Source organism: Eulemur rufifrons, chromosome 17 (genome assembly GCF_041146395.1).
Source record: "Eulemur rufifrons isolate Redbay chromosome 17, OSU_ERuf_1, whole genome shotgun sequence".
In the NCBI taxonomy this organism is placed as follows: Eukaryota; Metazoa; Chordata; class Mammalia; order Primates; family Lemuridae; genus Eulemur; species Eulemur rufifrons.
Window position 1 is genome coordinate 71,102,939 of NC_090999.1, and position 18,918 is coordinate 71,121,856.

An 18,918-nucleotide genomic window follows, 5' to 3' on the forward strand; every position below is an offset into this window, starting at 1 on the left:
ATTTTAGAAATGTTTTGAGGTCTTCTATATCAGTTCCGCTATACTGTGAAAATCATTTATTGAAATGTGCCATGCAATTACATAAGCATTATTTTTTTCTACTAATATGTCAATGGAAGTTATATTGTGTTGTGGGCTCCTGAAATCGCAGAAAGAAGTAGGTGGTATATAAAATGAAATATGAAGGTATATTATCCTTTCACTGTTCTGAGAATTCATTTTTTTTTCTCTTATGCTTGAAAACCTGAGGGCAACCTTCTCTCTCATTTACTATGAAAAACCAGGAGATAATATTTGTAAAGCACCCAATTTTATAAATTTTGCAATCTTATGAACCCTCCACCTCCTTATCTCTTCTCTTTTTTCCACAGGTGATTTCTATTCACTACTTTCCAAGCTGCTAGGAGAAAGGGAAGATGTTGTTCATGTGCACAAATATAATCCTACAGAAAAGGCAGAATCAGAGTCAGACCTGGTAGCTGAGATTGCAAATGTAGTCCAAAAAAAGGATCTTGGTCGGTCTGACGCCAAAGAGGGTGCAGAACGTGAGGAGAGGGGCAATGGTATTCTTGTCAGAGACAGAATTCACAAATTCCACAGACTAGAATCTACTTTGAGGCCAGCAGAGAGCAGAGTTTTCTCATTACAGCAGCCCCTACCTGGTGAAGGCATCTGGGAACCAGAACACACAGGAGGTGCGTTTAGGGTTTCTTTTAAGGAATAAAGTGTGAAATGCTATAGTCTATGTTAGCAAAATCTGAAGGGAATAAGTGTTAACAGGTGAAAAAAAACTCGTTAATGAAAGGGACTTAACCATTAGAAAAAACATTACTCGGATTTGGGTTACCAGATATCACCTTTGTTTGAGGAGTTTCTTTTTATTTTGGTCCAGTACTACATAAATTCTGTGTCTGTTTGGATCATTTTGGGAAGAGTAGCATTTGAAATTCAGGATAACAAATTATTACCAAATCAACATTTTCCATTTTATTCCATGGAAAGAAATTGAAAATTCAAAACCTGGCATGAAAAGACCCAGTGTATGAAATGCTTATACACTGTTTTTCTTTTAAGGTAATTCAGTTCCTTTCAAAGAGCTCTTATATATTTCAACGTGCTCATCCAATTAACTTGTAAAATATAACCATTTTTCTGACTTTGATTTCTTAAGTTCCAATATTGATTACTATCTTAATTGGAAAGTTGAGTATTTCTGAAGGGACCGCCAGTAAGTCAATAACTGTCAGATTTATCTTTATTTCTAGCCAGAATTGGCTTCCATAATTAGAAGACAATACCTATTCCCTTCAGGTTTCTGTACCAGCAAGCTGTGGATGCCTCATCTTTGTCTTTAATTGTGTTGTGGCCTCTGTGATATTGATTGTGTTTCGTGTTACTTGCTGATGTGGAAAGCCAGATAATACAGCATGTGGAGATAATCTCCAAAAAAGTAACGGATATGCGTGCATGGCAGCTGTCCATGCGTGGGCTGGAATGGCGCAGGCTGCCAGCTTGATGTTTTCAAATTCAGCTTTGCAGGAAGCCATAAATTATTCAACACCCAGCTGATTTTTATTTATAATTGAAAAAAATTAGCATGCAGCGCCTTTTGCTCACATGGAAGTTTCAAGCATTATCCGTTGGGACTGGCCTAATGGTCTCTCTGAGATGTTAACTGGAACCTAGATTTTTTTAACTCTTTATATTTAAACCAGGTCAGTTCTGGCCTCCCACTCATTCTACATTTATCTAATCAAACTGAGTTTCTCAAGAGGTGGACTCTGAACCTTCTTGCCTCAGAATCACCTAGGGTCTAGAAAAATCTTGACCCTTGAATGCTATGAAAAAAAAACAACTAAATTGGCATCTCTGAGTGTGATACCTAGAAATCTGCAGTTTGTCATGTCCCTGTCCATTTCGTAAACACACAGGAGTGCCTGTATGACTTCTATATTAAGAACAGTGAGTTATAACCCAAACAACATGGAAATATAAAAGGTTCAGGGGCCTCGGGTGAAAATAAAATTCTGTTCATGTGTGAAATGCAGGAGTTGCAGCATGCTTTATTCCATGACTTGTCTTTGTTACTCTTGTATTTATTTATAGGCATCCTTAATGTCACTGTAAGAGTCAGAGTTTGACTTAAGGCATTGTATTTCTGAAACCTACTTAGTTTTTCTATGAGAGACATCCTTGAAATACCTGAATACATTTATTTGCCAAATATCCTCTTACCTTCCATGGTGGTCAAATGGCAGTGCTCAGGAGAATGAATGTTTCTCCAGAATCTGGTTCAGGAAAATTTCCTTTCATCTTATATATATGTGAGTGAATGTCCCTGAAGTGAATAAAACAATGAGTCATAGAAACATATAGGACAAATCCTAATTTTGGAAAGGAACTTTACATGTATTTTCTTTCTAAAATGACTTATTTTAATATTATTTCACTACTATAATTCCAAAACTTTTTAAAAATGAAGTGAAAAATACCATTTATTTAGGTGAGCTATTTCTAAAAGGCTTTTTCTTCATTGTCTTTCACTGTTTACTGTAACACAGTGTAATATCTAACTTAAATAGGTGCTGCTTCTTCCCTTTGGGTAAGCCAGAGGAAGACCTATCCTTAGGAATCTTCCGTTTTACAAAAAAGAAAGTAGGAAATTATTAGCATGTCATGCCCTAATAAAATATATTAGTAGTCCAATTCATGTATATTCCTCAGGTAATTGTCAAGGGGAATAAATCTGATGGATAATCTTCCATTGTTTCTCTCATACCCTTTCTTTACTCCAGGCAAAGGTGACAATGGGCCCTAATGGTCTGAAGGAATTACCTTTCTCCCTAAGTACCTAATTTGCTACAGGGAATTGTATTAGCTATTCAGAAGAAAGTAACTTTTTATATAAGATTACTACTAAAAGAAAAATGTAAGGCTGTTGTATTGCTTAATATTATAGCTTATACTCATTTAAGATATCTTTGAGAGCTATTAATAATTTTTAAATGAAGAAACCAAAGCTGAGAGACATTAACCTATTTGAATGAGAACACAGGGTCTGAATTTAAAACTTGGAGTTTATGATTTCCAGTGTATACCTTCTAGCTCCTTACATTTCAGTACAGTTGTGCTCAAAGAGGGTCTGATGGGCTTACTCAGTTCGGATATACTTCCCTGGAGCTCTGGGTCCTCACTGCTTAAGGTTGGAGGCTTCAGCTCAGGACTCTGTTCTGAAGTCCCCAATTCTTGGCACCAGCATAACCCAATACAGTGGTATTTCCAGTGGCAGTACTTTAGATTTCATGGATCAGTCCATATGTTGGCACTGCAATATGGTGATGGATCCCAGCCAGCTGACTTGAGGGTTCAAAGGTGAAATGAATGGATCAGCTCTAAAATCTGGATGTAACTCTTTATGGTAGGCCCAGGAATATCTGAGGGTTCAAAAACAATACCATTTTGTGGACCTTTAGTTTGGTCAATATTCACTTGGTTCCACACCCTGGCATCTGCCTCTAAAGTTGGGTTCTTGGCCGGGCGCGGTGGCTCACGCCTGTAATCCTAGCACTCTGGGAGGCCGAGACGGGTGGATCGCTGGAGGTCAGGAGTTCGTGACCAGCCTGAGCAAGAGCGAGACCCCGTCTCTACTAAAAATAGAAAGAAATTATATGGACAACTAAAATATATATATACAAAAAAAAAATTAGCCGGGCATGGTGGCACATGCCTGTAGTCCCAGCTACTCGGGAGGCTGAGGCAGTAGGATCGCTTAAGCCCAGGAGTTTGAGGTTGCTGTGAGCTAGGCTGACGCCACGGCACTCACTCTAGCCAGGGCAACAGAGTGAGACTCTGTCTCAAAAAAATAAAATAAAAAAAAATAAAGTTGGGTTCTCCTGCTCATTATTGGTTGGATACCAGTGGGCACCAAGCTGCATGAAGAGCACAATAGAATGACATCTTCCAGCTGTACATGGCTGAGAAAGTCCTTACATCCCTCAGCACAAGATGGTTATGTACTTTGTCTTCATTGTGTCTCTAAGAGCACAAATATCTGCAAGCAGTGTTGTTTTTTAGGTCTTGTCTTCATGACTTTTGGTGAGGTTCAGGGTTTATTCTGAAAACTCTCCTCCCTACAGTTATGAAAACAGCATTAGCAACAGAAACTTCTTGGACATGTTCAGCTAGACTAGACCAGAGGTTTTCAAAGTGTTCGAAGGGGGGTGCCTCAGAAGGGAAGTGTTAGTTACAGACACACACACTCTACAGCTTTCCCCAGAGCAGTTCTGCATTTAGCCAAAATAAAATTTGGAAACCACTTCATGAAGGTAGAATAATGTAGAAGACCCCAGACCTTGGAGCCTGACTGCCGGGCTTTGAATTCCAGCATTTTCTATGTGGCCTCTAGACAAGTTTTTTTTTTATTTTTAATTCTCTGGGCTTTAGTTTTCTTATCTGAAAAATGAGGGTTATATAATAACAGTACAGTACTCAACAAAGAGTTGAAAGGAGGATCAAATGAGCTTATACATGAAAAGCACTTTGAACAGTCTCTGGCACACAGAAAGCATTTAGTAAATGTTATGATACATTAACAGCAATTATTATTATTGCTACCATTACTGTCATGTTGGATTGAGATTTCAAAAAATTAAATACCAGAGTACAAATATTAATTACTATCTTAAGCAGCACTTATGAAGGAAAGAATTTTCTTGCAGTATGTAGGAAAGCTGCAAAATTTGGCACTGTAAGCTGATAAATTGAGAATGTGACTTGGTAGTGTTCTAGCATAATGAGAGTTTGTGGCTCTTCAAACTTCTGATCACTTACATTGATCTACCTTGATGTTTGCATGTGATATATGATGTACAGTGTGAAGATATTCAACCTGGTAAACTAAGGAACAAATACACTCCATTTTACACTTGACAAAATTTAATTTCTGTCAGTAGTTTAATATCCATATTGATACAGCATTCATAGAGTAGAAATGAAATCTTAGGTGTTTTTATTCTGGTTGCCTTTTAGAAACTAGACTCATTGAACAATAAATAAAAAACTATAGGTGGCTATTCTGGTTGGCAGATTTGATTGGACTACCATATACTGTATATGGAAGCCCGATTCTACATATATCGCCAGCCTATGGACGTCAGAAAATACATCTGCGTTTGACACTTCTGATCAGATAAAAGGACTCAGAGAGTCTCCATTCTTATGATATATTTAGTTTTTTCTTCATTTCTATGGAAATTTTACTTAATTTCATAGTCCATTCTTATATTTCAGTCATATGCTTACCTGTAGGTTCAAGTCTTACAGAATTCCCAGAGTATGAAGTCATTCAGTTGGCTGAATTTTCATCTCTGGAAGGGAGGAGAATAATAAAAAACAAACACATACATAGCACTTACTTTGAGCCAGGTAGCATTTTAGATGCATTCTTTCATAAGAGAGGAAGAAACTGAGGCATAGAATGGTTAAGGGCCGCTCAAAGTGCCACAGCTCAAGGAACCAAGATGAAAGCCAGACAGACTTGCTCCTGAGTCTTGGTTTTTAATCACTTTGTTATTCTGCATCTTGCAAAAAAATAAAATATCCAGATATACATATAGATAGGAAGATTAATTTTTTCCAGTCATCCAGTTATCTCAGTCTACAATTATAATAACTGTAGGTGTTATAGGTGTGTTTGTCATACTTTCTCAGTCAGTCTCCAAACAGTTTGACCAAGGTGAAAATCCCATTTTCAATTACAGAAACTTTTAAAAGAAAAGAATTCTACTAATGCTTTTAAACCCCTAGTTATATTTTAACTCTCTATCTCATTTCATTCCCATTAAATGAAATGTTATAATTAATTCTTGTTTTCTTCCTGACTTTTATATAAATATTTCTCCTGTAGTTTTAGTTAATTATAGTTATTGCTGGGTACTTCTGATGAGTAAGAATCCCTGACCAAAATAAGAAATCTTTTTCTCACTAGATAAAAATTTCCAAGTGCAGAAAAAGCAACCACATTTTGTTTTTGTGGAAGTCTTCTAGTGATTTTATCAGGGTCTGTTTCCTTAAGATTAAATGTGAAGAGCCTTGTTACACTAAAGTTAAATCATAGTTCTGGGTTTGAAATTATATTTTCTCTCAACTTTATCTAGCTCTGTAAGCCCTTATATAACACAGATAAATGAATGTCCTTTTAAATGCTTATTAATAATTTCATGTGAAGGCAGCATTGATCACTAACATTAATCTTTTTATGGAAAGGTGTAATTAATGCTTTCAGTGATTAATTGATGCAATTTTAATAATAATGTTTAATTTTATTCTAAAAATAGTAACTTCTTTTTCTAAATATATGACAAAATATGTGACTATACATTTACCTTTATTATAATGAAAGCAAGGGTTCTTTATAAAATAATATAATTTATTTATCATTAAAAGTATTATATGTCACTTGGACAAAATACTATTTTAAAATCTCAAGGTTTTTTTTCACCTTATTATATTTTAGAAATCACAATGAATTTGTATCAACGCTACTAGGATCAATAGTTGATATATACTTCTTTATTTTTTCTAAAAAGTATTGTTTCTTCTAATATGTTCCAACATCCAGATTTTGAAAGAATAAGCAATCAATTTTGAAATAATTGTATCATTTGCCATCTGGATTTAGAGCACCTGACATTTGTAGTTGAGAATGTCTTGCCCAAGGTCATGTGTTAGAAATTCGTATTTAATTTTGCAAGTTAAAACTATTAATATAAGTCTATAGCACTAACTAGTCATATATTGAATCATTTCTTGAATAAAGACTAAGCGGAATGTGAACTAGAATTTTTAACTTCTCAGTGATCAAAAATGTTAAGTTCAAAGTAGAACTCAAGTATATTTTATTATACAATTTTTTTAAATAAGGATTTGAAATTGTCCTTAATTGAGTAATTGTCCTTGAAATTGAGGCCTAAAGTCTAGCTCAGCACCAAAGTTCCTTTCCTGTCAAATGAGAAAATGATCTGGAGTAATTCCAAACAGTTCTAGCATTATATGATTATCATGTCATGATGCCCAGGGATTAGAGGAATGATCAATGTTAATTCCATCTACAAACAACACTTATCCTAAATAACTTCCTTGATTCTTGATCATTTCATCTTAAAGAGAATAGCCTTTAACTAATAATGAAAAAGATAGTGATACTAGAAGCAAAAACATTAATTAACTGAGCTAATAGTCACAGAAGAAAACATGAACTCAGTTTTCCTTTAAGTATCTTAGAATTTCTGGTTAACACAGAGACCTGGATCCTAAAAATTTTAAGGTTTTGCCCAAGTAATCTAAGTGTGTAAATATATTTTTAAATGAAATTTAAAATAATTTAATATAATTTTTCTAAACATTCAATACTAAAAAAGCCAGGTTGCTAATGGCATTAGACTTCATCCATTTCTTACACATAACCTTAACTGTTTTGAAAATTCACCAAAAGTATATCATTTAATAAATATATTCTAGATATTCACACTGCTTTTCCTTCCTGAGAATTTCCAACCTAAATAGATTCTTATAAGTAGCAGACAATTTTTTTATAATTGTTGAAAATAGGCTCAAAATATCCTATGTATCAATGCTTTTTGCAAACTTTCAAGCACTTACCAATCTACAGGAATGTAATAGTTGAGATCATTTGTAGCTAAATTAAAATTCTTTACACAATATTTCCATTTTATGAAATTCATATTTGAGTCCAGAACAATGTACTTTCTTGGACATTGAATATTTTCTAGCAGAATTAGTATCTCTGCACCTTTCTGAGCACTTAGCTCCTAGTACCTGTTGGTATACCACTGAATACAAAGTTCCAGAAGCCATGATTTATGTTTATTGTCTTTAATGAGAGTAATTAGCCAATTAGAATTTTTATTGCGTGTTCTCATGGTATCTTCAGCATTGTGCTAGGGATAAAAAGGTAGTACAAATGAATTATAAGATTATAAGGAAAGTTAAATGCTAATTGACAACATAAAGAAGTAGAAACTAGTGCATAGACTTCAATTTAGTGCATTTATTAGGCCATACAGTGGTCCAGGCCCAATGTGAGACTTGATGAAAAAACAGTGAATAAGATATGATTCCTGCCCTCAAAGAATTCTGTCTAGTTGCAATGGTTCTGGGCTCTGGGAATCTGATAAAAGCAATTAAATATCTATAGTGTCTTGAGCTTTGAAATTCCCTTGGATCCCATCCAGAAGCTTCAGGCACTGGTGAGTGAGTACAGAATGATGAGAACTAAATGGGCAGTCTGTAACTAAGACAAGAATGAATGAAGTTAAACCTGAGATTCAAGCAACTTTAAAATAATTTAAAGCATTTCTTTGCAGGATGATTTATCTATCTGTTGATCTATATAGAAATCTCTAATTATAATGCTTTTACCCTATTTCCAGAGTTCACTTTCAGAAACACAGCTTTAATCACATCACTCCATACTTAAAAACCTTTAGTGCACACATACCATAATGGGGCCTGACAACAGGCCTAGCCTGTCCACCACCAGTGTCTGAGTATGCAGTCCAGAAGCCTGGGGATCAATCCACTCTGTCCACCACAGCCTGTGCTATGCACCATGGAGGGCCTGAGGACAGGTATACTCCACCCGCCTCTAATTCTGACAGCATCTGTGCATGTTGTTGATTCCTAGGGATCAACCCAGACTGCCAGCATCCACACACAACATATGGGGGCCTGGGGATTGACCCGCCTATCCACCACCACCAGTGTCCATGCACTCCTCCTGGAGGTCTGAGGATGGGTCCACCAAGCGTGTCACCACCACCACTGGCAGCACTGACCCACACAGGCCACCTAGGGAGCCTAGGAACTGGCCCTCCCAGCCCACTAATGCCAACGCTGGTGTCTGTGCATGCCACCTTGGTGCCTGAGAGTTAGCCCACCACCACTATTGTCATTGCCAATGCCACACACCACACAGAGGCCTGAGGACCCACCTGCCTACCCAGCCCAACACTGCCTGGAGGCCCAAGGATCAGCATGCCCAGATCTGCTACCACAAGTGCCCGCATATGCCACCCAGGGGCTCAAGGACCAACATGCTTGGCATGCTGTCATCAGCACTGGGCCTAAGGATCGGCCCATCTGGTGTCCTTGTCCCCAGTAAAGCCTAACCACAGACTCCACTAACAAGCATAAGCCACTGAGGAACTCACAGATACCACTGATGCTGATTACACCTGAAGAAATCATACAGAGACTACCCTGTTGTACACACCCAGAATCAAAGCCAAAGAACCCTATCCAGCCAATACTATAGATACATCTATAGGAAAAAGTCTTTCTCTATGAAAGCCAATCCATAAAATTGGAAGAGGCAACTTTTACACCAGATGCACAGATATCAAGATAAAGACACAAGAAACATGAAAAAGCAAGGAAACATTTAAGATTTAACAAAATTATAGCTGGAAAATTACCAAGTCTTGCAAGAGATAGAGATAATCAGACACAGGAAACTCAATAACCCCCAAATAGATTCAACCTGAAAAGGTCTTCTCCAAGACTCATTGTAGTCAAATTGTCAAAATTCAAAGACAAAGAGAAAATTCTAAAAACAGCAAGAGAAAAGCAGCAAGTTACATATAAAGGAGCCCCCATAAGAATAACAGCAGATTTCTCAGCATAAACCTTACAGGCCAGGTAACAATAAGATGATATATTCAAAGTGCTAAAACAATACAACAGCAAAACAACAACAACAACAACAAAAAAACTGGCAGACAAGAATATTATACCCAGCTAAGTTATCCTTCAAAAATAAAGAGAAATAAGGTCTTTCTCAGGCAAGTAAAACTTGAGGTAATTCACCACCATTAAACTATCCCTACAAGAAATGACTAAGGCATTTCTACCTGTGGAAACAAAAAGATGATATCTACCATCATGAAAACACAGGAAAGTATAAAACTCACTGATAGAACAGATACACAAATGAGAAAGAAAAAGGACTCAAATGTTACCACTCTAAGAAGCCACCAAGCTATGATGATAAGCAATAAGAGGAAGTAAAGAACAAAGGATATGCAAAATAACCAGAAAACAATTAATGGAATTATAGGAATAAATCCTCACATCAATAATAACCTTGAATGTGAATAGGTAAAATGTCCCACTTAAAAGATACAGACTGGCTAAATAGATAAAAAAAAAGGTATGACCCAACAATATGCTGCCTACAACAAACTCATTTCACTTGTAAACACACATACAGACTGAAAGTGAAGGGACAGAAAAAGATATTCCAGGCAAATAGAAACCAAAAGCAAGCAGGAGTGGCTATACTTACATCAGGTAAAACAGACTGTAAGTAAAAAACTGTGAAAAGAGATAATATATGATAAAGAGATCAATTTAGCAAGGGGATAAAATGATTATATATATATATATATATGCACCCAACACTGAAACACCCAGGTATAAAAAGATATTATTAGATCCAAAGGGAGAGATAGACTTCAATATAATAGTAGTTGGGTACTTCAACATCCCACTTTCAGTATTGGACACATCATCTAATTGGAAAATAAACAAAGAAATATTGTATTTAAACTACACTTTAGACCAAATGGACTTAACAGATATTTACAGAACATTTTATCCAACAGTTTCAGAATACAAATTCTTATTAGCACATGGAACATTCTCCAGGGTAGATGATTTGTTAGGCCACAAAACAAGTTTCAACAAGTTTTTTAAAATTGAAATTATATCAAGTATCTTCTCAGAACACATTGGAATAAAACTACAAAGCAATAACAGGAGGAACTTTGGAAACTGTACAAATACATGGAAATTAAAAAACACTCCTGAACAACCATTGGGTCAGTGAAGAAATTATGAAGAAAATCAAAAAACTTTCCTGAAATAAATGAAAATGGAAACACAACATCTGAAAACCTATAGGGTACAGAAAAAGCAGTGCTAAGAGGAAAGTTTATAGCAGTATACACCTACTTCAAAGACCCTGCTTGCCCCTGTTTACCTCCTCCTTACCCTATAAAAGAAAACCCTTTTTCTGTTTGATTCTGAGATACTTTTAGACCTTGTGGTCTCAGAGCCCTCCAATTGCAATTGTTCATTTCTTTCCCTTACAATAGTCCTGTGGAATTAAAGTCTGTCCTTACTTTAAACAAAAGTAGAAGGATTTTAAATAAACCTTAACAATGCACTTCAAGGAACCAGAAAAGCAAAAACAAACCAAACTAGTAGAAACCAAAATTAGTAGAAGGGGAAAAAAAAAAAAAAAAAAGTAAACATCATACTGAATGAGGAAAAGCTGAAAGTCATTCCTCTAAGAACTGGTACAAGACAAGGGTGCCTATTTTCACCACTGTTGTTAAACACAGTACTGGAAGTCCTTGTCAGAGAAATCAGGCAAGAAGAAATTAAAGGCATCCAATTGGAAAAGAGGAAGTTAAATTGTCCCTTGTAACAGATGACATGTTTGTATATAGAGAAAAACCTAAAGACTCCATCAAAAAAAAAAAAAAATCTTAGAACTGATAAATTCAGCAAAGTTGCAGGATACAAAACCAATGTACAAAAATGGGTAGCCTTTCTATATGCCAATACTTAACTAGCTGAAAAGGGAATCAAGAAAGCAATCCCATTTGTAATAGGCACAAAAAAAATAAATAAATAAAATACCTAGGAAAAAATTTAACTAAGGAGATGAAAATCCTCTACAGAGAAAACTGCAAGATACTTATGAAAGAAATTGAAGAGGACACAATCAAATGGAAAGACATCACATGCTCATGGACCAGAAGAATTATAATTGTCAAAATGACCATACTACCCAAAGCAAACTATAGATTCAGTGCAATCCCTATCAAAATACCAATTACATTCTTCACAAAAATGGAAAAGAAATCCTAAAATGTGTATGGAACCACAAAAGAACCCAAATAGCCAGAGGAGTCCTGAAGTCGAAAGAACAAAGCTTGAGGCATCACACTACCTCACTTCAAAATATACTACAAAGCTATACTAACCAAAACAGGATGATATTAGTATCAAAACAGATACATAGACCAATGGAACAGAATAGAGAATCCAGAAATAAATCTACATATTTACAGCCAACTGATTTTAGACAAAGGTGCCAAGATTATATGTTGGGAGAAGGACACCCTCTTCAATAAATGGTGCTGGGAAAACTGGATATCCATATGCAGAAGAATTGAAAAGTAGGCCCCTATCTCTGACCATATGCAAAAATCAACTCAAAATGAATTAAAGGCATAAATGTAAGACCTGAAACTATAAAACTACTAAAAGAAAACATAAGGAAAATACTTCAGGACATTGGTCTAGGCAAAGATTTCATTACCAGGACTTTAAAAACACAGGCAACAAAAATAAGAGTAGACAAATGGGACTATATTAAACTAAAAAAGCTTCTGCACAGAAGAAACAATCAGGAGAGTGAAGAGACAACCTGCAGAATGGGAGAAAATATTTGCAAACTATTCATCTAGCAAAGGATTATTGTCCAGAATATACAAGAAACTCAATGCCTGTAATCCTAGCACTTTGGGAGGCTGAGGAGGGAGGATTGCTTGAAGCCAGGAGTTTGAGACTGGCCTGAGCAGCACAGTAAGACCCTGTCTCTACAAAAAATAAAAATATTAGCTGGGTGTGGTGGTGCATGCCTGTAGTTCTAGCTACTCAGGAGGCTGAGCCAGGATAATTTCTTGAACCCAGGAGTTTGAGGTTGCAGTGAGCTATGATCACACCACTGCAGTCTAGCCTGGATGACAGAGTGAGATCTTGTATCAAGAAAAAGGAAAAAAAGTGGACTAGGATATTAATAGACATTTCTCAAAAGAAGACATACAGATGGCCAACAGCTATATGAAAAAATGCTCAACATCACTAATCACCAGGGAAATGCAAATCACAACTGCAGTGAGATGTCATGTCACCCCAGTTAGGAAGTTAAAAAAAAAATAACAAATACTGCTGAGGTTGCAGAGAAAAGGAAATTCGTGTACACTGTTGGTGGGAACGTAAATTAGTACAGCCATTATGGAAAACAGTATGGAGTTTTCTCAAATGACTAAAAGTAGAGCTACCATATGGTACTAAGGGAAATCAGTATATCAAAAGGATACCTGCACCCCCTGGTTTTTGCAACACTATTCACAATAGCCAAGATATGAAATCAACCTAAGTATCCACCAACGGATGAATGGATAAAGAAAATATGGTATACATACACAATGGAATACTATTTAACCATAAAAAAAGAATAAAATCTTGACATTTGCAGCAACATGGATGGAACTGGAGGTCATTGTATTCAGTGAAATAACTCAGGCATAGAAAGACAAATATCGCATGTTCTCACTCACGTGGGAGCTAACATAATTGATCTCATGGAAGTAGAGAATAGGATGATGGTTACCAGAGGCCGGGAAGGGTGGGAGAGGGGGATGAAGAGAGTTTGGTTAATGGGCACAAACACATAGTTAGAAGAAATAAGTTCTAGTGTTCAATAGCACAGTGGGGTGAATATAATTAACAATGTATTGTATATTTCAAAATAGCTAGAAGATATGAAATGCTTCCAACACAAAGAAATGATAAATGTTTGAGGTGATAAATATCCTAAATACCCTAATTTTAGTATACATGTATCTAAATATCATACGAATACCATAAGTATGTGCAATTATCATTTATCAATAAATTTTTTTAAAAACCTTCATTGACTCCCAATTGCCTGTAGCAGCAATTTCCAATCTTTTCCCCGGTTTTGACAAGCAAGCATGATAGGCAATGGACGCTGTTCATCTGAGGAGCTCCGTTCACATCCACTGCTCTACCCAGGATTATTTGCAAATTCAGGCATGCCAGCTGTAACTCTGCCTCCCTTCTCTCTAACTCAAGGAGGCATATTACAATACACATGAATGAGAATGACATTCTCATGTACTCTAATATATTTCATAATTAAATTACTCTCCAACTCTGTGTTTCATTGCTGCTAATAAAGTATTTGCAACAAGCTTCAAAATTAATCATACTAGAGGTTAAGACATCATGGCTACAAACTACATTCTCATTTGTAAATCCAGACTCCTTTGTGTGCTATACATACTATAGTTTGAGTCTAAACCACATCTCAGGGTCTGCTAATCTAGTCTCCATGCCCCCCATCTTCACCTGGCATACACAAATATCCTTTCCAGATTACTTAAAGATCTTGAAACACATTCTGGAATTATAACATCATCACTTTTGTTCTTTTTGACTGAAGTATTCTTTGCCCACTTCTATACTTGATTAACCCCTCCTTACATTTAAGTCAACACACAAATGTGTGTTCTTCTGGAAGACCTTTTGAGTAGACCTTATTCCCACCCTATTCCAGCCCAAGTCTCAGGAAGGATTTTGAGCTTTCTCCTGTGTTCCTATACTACTTTATGTCAGAAGTATTTGATTCCTGTTTTTTTTTCTCATCGTATCCTATTATATCCCTACCGAGTTATATCCTTATTATATCCCTTTATTCACCAAGGACAAAAACTATGTTTTATTTCTTTGTGTTCCCAGCATCTAGCACAGTGCCTTACATAGAAAATACATTTAGGGAATATTTATTGAAGATGCTTCAGCAAAGGTGGTAGGCAGAACTGATCTAAGCATCTTATTGATTGTGCTATGTTTTGTTAGTTTTTATTAAAGATTAAATGTGCAAGGGCAAAAATATTTTGAGTGGAAAAGGTACTTTTTCCCATTGTACAGTTGACAGAATTATTTTAAAAATGCTTATTCTCACACCAGCATCCTTTCAGCCATGAGCTTCCCTTTCTTCTCAGTCTTTAATGCCTATCTTTGAGGATTTCACTGAATGTTGTCACATCCTCCAGAGGGTAGGCAGAAGAAATGAGACTCAAATTGCTGCTTTTCTGCTTCTCAGCATTTCTGTGGAAGCATTTGAGAGGGAAAGAAATACTGACACTGATACAATAGCTTTCACACTTATCATCTTAACTCCATACCCACAATTAGTATAAATACATACATCATACCTCTTTATTCATGAACATATTTATAAAAGGGATTAACACAAATGCACACCCTTATTCTCTGAGGATAAATGTATTCTGATCAGAAATGAGAATAATTTGGAAATCATTCAGTCACAGAATTTCTGTCATTTTTCCTTCTCTCATTTTAGGAAACAAAGATAAATAGTAAAAGAGTGTCCCATTCTTATAGAAACACTGAAGTTAGGAGAAATGAGATTCATATCTTATATAGTTCCTTATACAAGGGATAATTAATGAAAGGTTTATTATGGGGACTATTGTATATTGAACATCCAGAATTTATTCAAGAGATAGATAAATCTATAGATAAGGAAGAAAGGAAGGGAGGGAAATGCACAAAATGACAGGCTTATTGCCCATTCTTGCTATTTATTTACAACATTTAAAAGCTTTGTATTAAAATGATGCCATCCATGTTGTCATATTTTCCAAAGATTTTAAAGTAAGAATCTTCTCAAAAAAAAGCCTATCTAAAGTTTGCTCTTTAATGTCTTAAGGGTTAGCTGGTTTTACAAGCATCTTATCAACAGCAAAAGAAAAACAGGTAGTCCTAGTACAAGTTCAGTACAAGTTCACAGTGACTTATTTTATTTCACAGCTTAGGAAGCTATGTGGCATGTGCATGTGGTATATTTTCCATAGAGCATGGCTTGATTCTCTTTTTTTATTTATTTGCATCACTGATGTTACCCGCATGAGCTTCTTGTAACTGCTGTAAATCTTCAAGAGGCTGGCTTTCATTTTTACACTAAACGTATCGATTTATCTTTTAGATTTCCATGTAGAAGAGGCACTGGATTGGCCTGGAGTGTACTTGTTACCAGGCCAGGTTTCCGGGGTGGCTCTGGACCTTAAAAATAACCTGGTGATTTTCCACAGAGGTGACCATGTCTGGGATGGAAAGTAAGTAATATTTTTTCTTTCAAATAGAGTAAATTAAAATAAAAATAGTGTACATCAGTTTTCATTAAGCTAAGTATAATTATGAGAGAACTGTAAAGGTTCTTTTAAGCTTGATTTTTATGAACAATACATATTTGTCCTTTTAATGTATGACTTGATAAGTACCAGAGAGGAAGTCTTGTGTATTTCAAAACAAAGTAGTTTCACCAACTTTGGAAAGAAGGCAGTAACAATCTGTGATTCTGCCTACTTTCCATTCTGTTCCCTCATCCTTGAAGCTACCTTCACCTCCTAAGGGGAATAATACTAAAGGTAGTTCAGTCAGTGCATTGCAGAAAATTTCAAGACTTCAAAGAAAGTGATAAGTGATTAACTAAGAAAGGTTACTGGTTGACTATGATAAAGCACTTTGTTATTTTCACGTCCTGGGTACAGAAATGGTTTAAGGCCATTGGACTCTCCCTTTTCATTGGACCACTCCATGGCAGTAATAACAGCCTTCTGGACATTGGCAGTTTGGAGCAGTTTGGCTACCACATGTGTAGAAATATTAATTTGGCATTCCATTTTAACATAGATCAATTTTATTACTCAAATTAGGACTGCCTAATACCGCTGCTTTTTCCTCTGTGTTTCCCTTTCCAATCTTTCATTCTATCTTCCACTACCTTCTTGGAGGGCTTTTTAGTAAAAATGTCTAACATTTATCGAGTGTTTCCTGGTGGCCTATCACTATTCTAAATGTTTACATAAATTACCTCACAGTAATAACAGGCGCTGTTATTACCATCATCCTTCACATTTTACAGGTGCCCAAAGTCTCACAATTTGCAAGTGGCAAAGCCAGGCTTCGATTGCTTTCCATCTAACTCTAGAGTTGGCCTACTTAACCACTTTAATTGAATTGTAAGCACATTCACATGATTGTATTTTACTCCAAAATATAGTAGGTGATTTTAGTTCTCCTGAATAATGAATATCCATTATTCATTTACTTTATTACAAATTCACATATAAAGGTAAATTGTAAAATCCCTTATCAGTTAAGTCTAATAGACCTTCTTTCACATGTACAACTATAGGGTTTCATTTGGAAAACTGAGGGTCTACATGTATAGTTCAATCGTTTTTCCTCCATTTTCAGAGATGTTGAGTAAACTTATGCTTAACCTGCTCTGTCACATATACATATACGTAGTTTTCTTTGTGAAGTTGGAGATAGAATTCAATCAACATTTCAAAATAGGTTGGTGACAGCTTTGTTACTGCTTAACTGTCCTTTCCAGTTGTCACACTTGAAAATGGCATCTGAAAAAGATCACTTTGGAGTTCAGAACAAACAATGGAACTCAACATTCTCATTCATATGTCTCTGTTACATCGTCTTATAGTCATTATTGAACATCTAATGCCATTTTAACAAGTTCTTTAAAAGCAAACTATTACTATTCATTGTAGCAGATTCTTCATTTTAATGAATATTGCTACATTTTCTGCATGGATTTCTAGCCACATTTTACCAGACGAGAAAATTACAGCATCATTTTCTCACATTGATACTGTTTCAGCTGGCTAAAGCTAAATTGGATAAAGTCCAATTTTCCATTTTAATGTGATATTCATTCCAAATAAACAGCAGAAGCTGGAATAGTTTAATAGAAAACGAGATCAGTAAAGGCCAGCTTGGAGTAGAAGATGACATAGGACTATGAAACAACAGCCATATAAGAGCATTTTTTGTTGCTTATATATGACAGTGCTAGCTGAAGAACTGCTTTTTTCCTAGCATCTAGCTTTCATCTAGATAACCAGGTATCCTGTGGAAGTAGATTCTAGTTTCATTGCCAAAGCAATGTGTGTTTGCCTGATGTGTTCCCTGGTGTGTTTGCCCTGATAAATGACATCAACAAAGGGTGCTGTTGAAAATGCAAGACTTCTGATTTTACTCATTAAATCTCTGTTTTTTCTTTCTCCTTCATCTTTATCTTTCAGATATAAGAATATTTGTCATCTCTCTTTCCTTCTCCCTTCCTGGTGCTGCCTGTTGGCTCCTAGCAACCTTTGCAATCCATGGTTATAAGGAAATTCTTTTCTGGCACTTAGATCTCTGGTTGGTGAAGAGAATTAAAGGTGGATTACTCTGTTATTTCGTAGGAAAATGGATACAGATTTGTTCAAAGAACAAATTAGATTCTGGTCCTGATTTCTTTGAATGGTTGTACATAACCATCCTTCCCACATATGTGAGTCACATTATATAAATTGGACAAAGTACGTAGTTTTTCTTCTCCTTCATTGAAAATCCAAGTATTGTGCAAAGAAAAAGATATGAGAATGGCCACACCTGCTTTCATTTGATTTCCATTTGCATGGAATATTGTCTTCCATCCCTTCACCTTGAGTCTCAATGAGTTTTTGTGGGTTAGATGTGTTTCCTGGAAACAACAGATACTTGGCTTGTGTTTTTTTTATCCATTGAGCCAGCCTACATCTCTTGAGAAGGGAATTCAAGCCATTCACATTTATTGAAAGAATTGATAAGTGGGGTGCATTTCTGTTCATCCTGTTGGGTAGAACTTATTGCTTTGTTTTAGCTCCAGAGCCATTATTTTATAGGCTCTGAGCTTTAGTTTTTGGGTGATTTTACACTGGTGGATTTCTACTGTGCCGATCAAGGTATTTTAATGCAGATCTGCTGCCTACAGGACAAGTCTGACAAATTCCCTCAGTGTTTGCTTGTCTGAGAAAGTCTTTATTTCTCCTGCATATAAGAAACTTAGTTTTGCAGAATACAAAATTCTAAGCTGGCCATTATTCTGTTTAAGAAGACTGAAGATGGGGCCCCAGTCCCTACTGGCTTGTAAAGTCTCAGTTGAGA

At 35.9% G+C, this 18,918-nt stretch overlaps 1 protein-coding gene across 13 annotated transcripts in view; it reads left to right on the forward strand.

The window, feature by feature from the left end:
- PAM (peptidylglycine alpha-amidating monooxygenase) overlaps window positions 1–18,918 on the forward strand; it is a 263,682-nt gene that overhangs the window by 208,768 nt on the left and 35,996 nt on the right. For 7 of the 13 annotated variants that reach the window (XM_069492649.1, XM_069492648.1, XM_069492651.1 and 4 more), the window contains 2 exons: window positions 372–695; window positions 15,911–16,040. In XM_069492649.1, the coding sequence (XP_069348750.1) occupies window positions 372–695; window positions 15,911–16,040 (454 nt within the window). The remainder of the gene's footprint in view (window positions 1–371; window positions 696–15,910; window positions 16,041–18,918) is intronic. The other 6 variants (XM_069492657.1, XM_069492655.1, XM_069492656.1 and 3 more) reach the window with 1 other exon arrangement.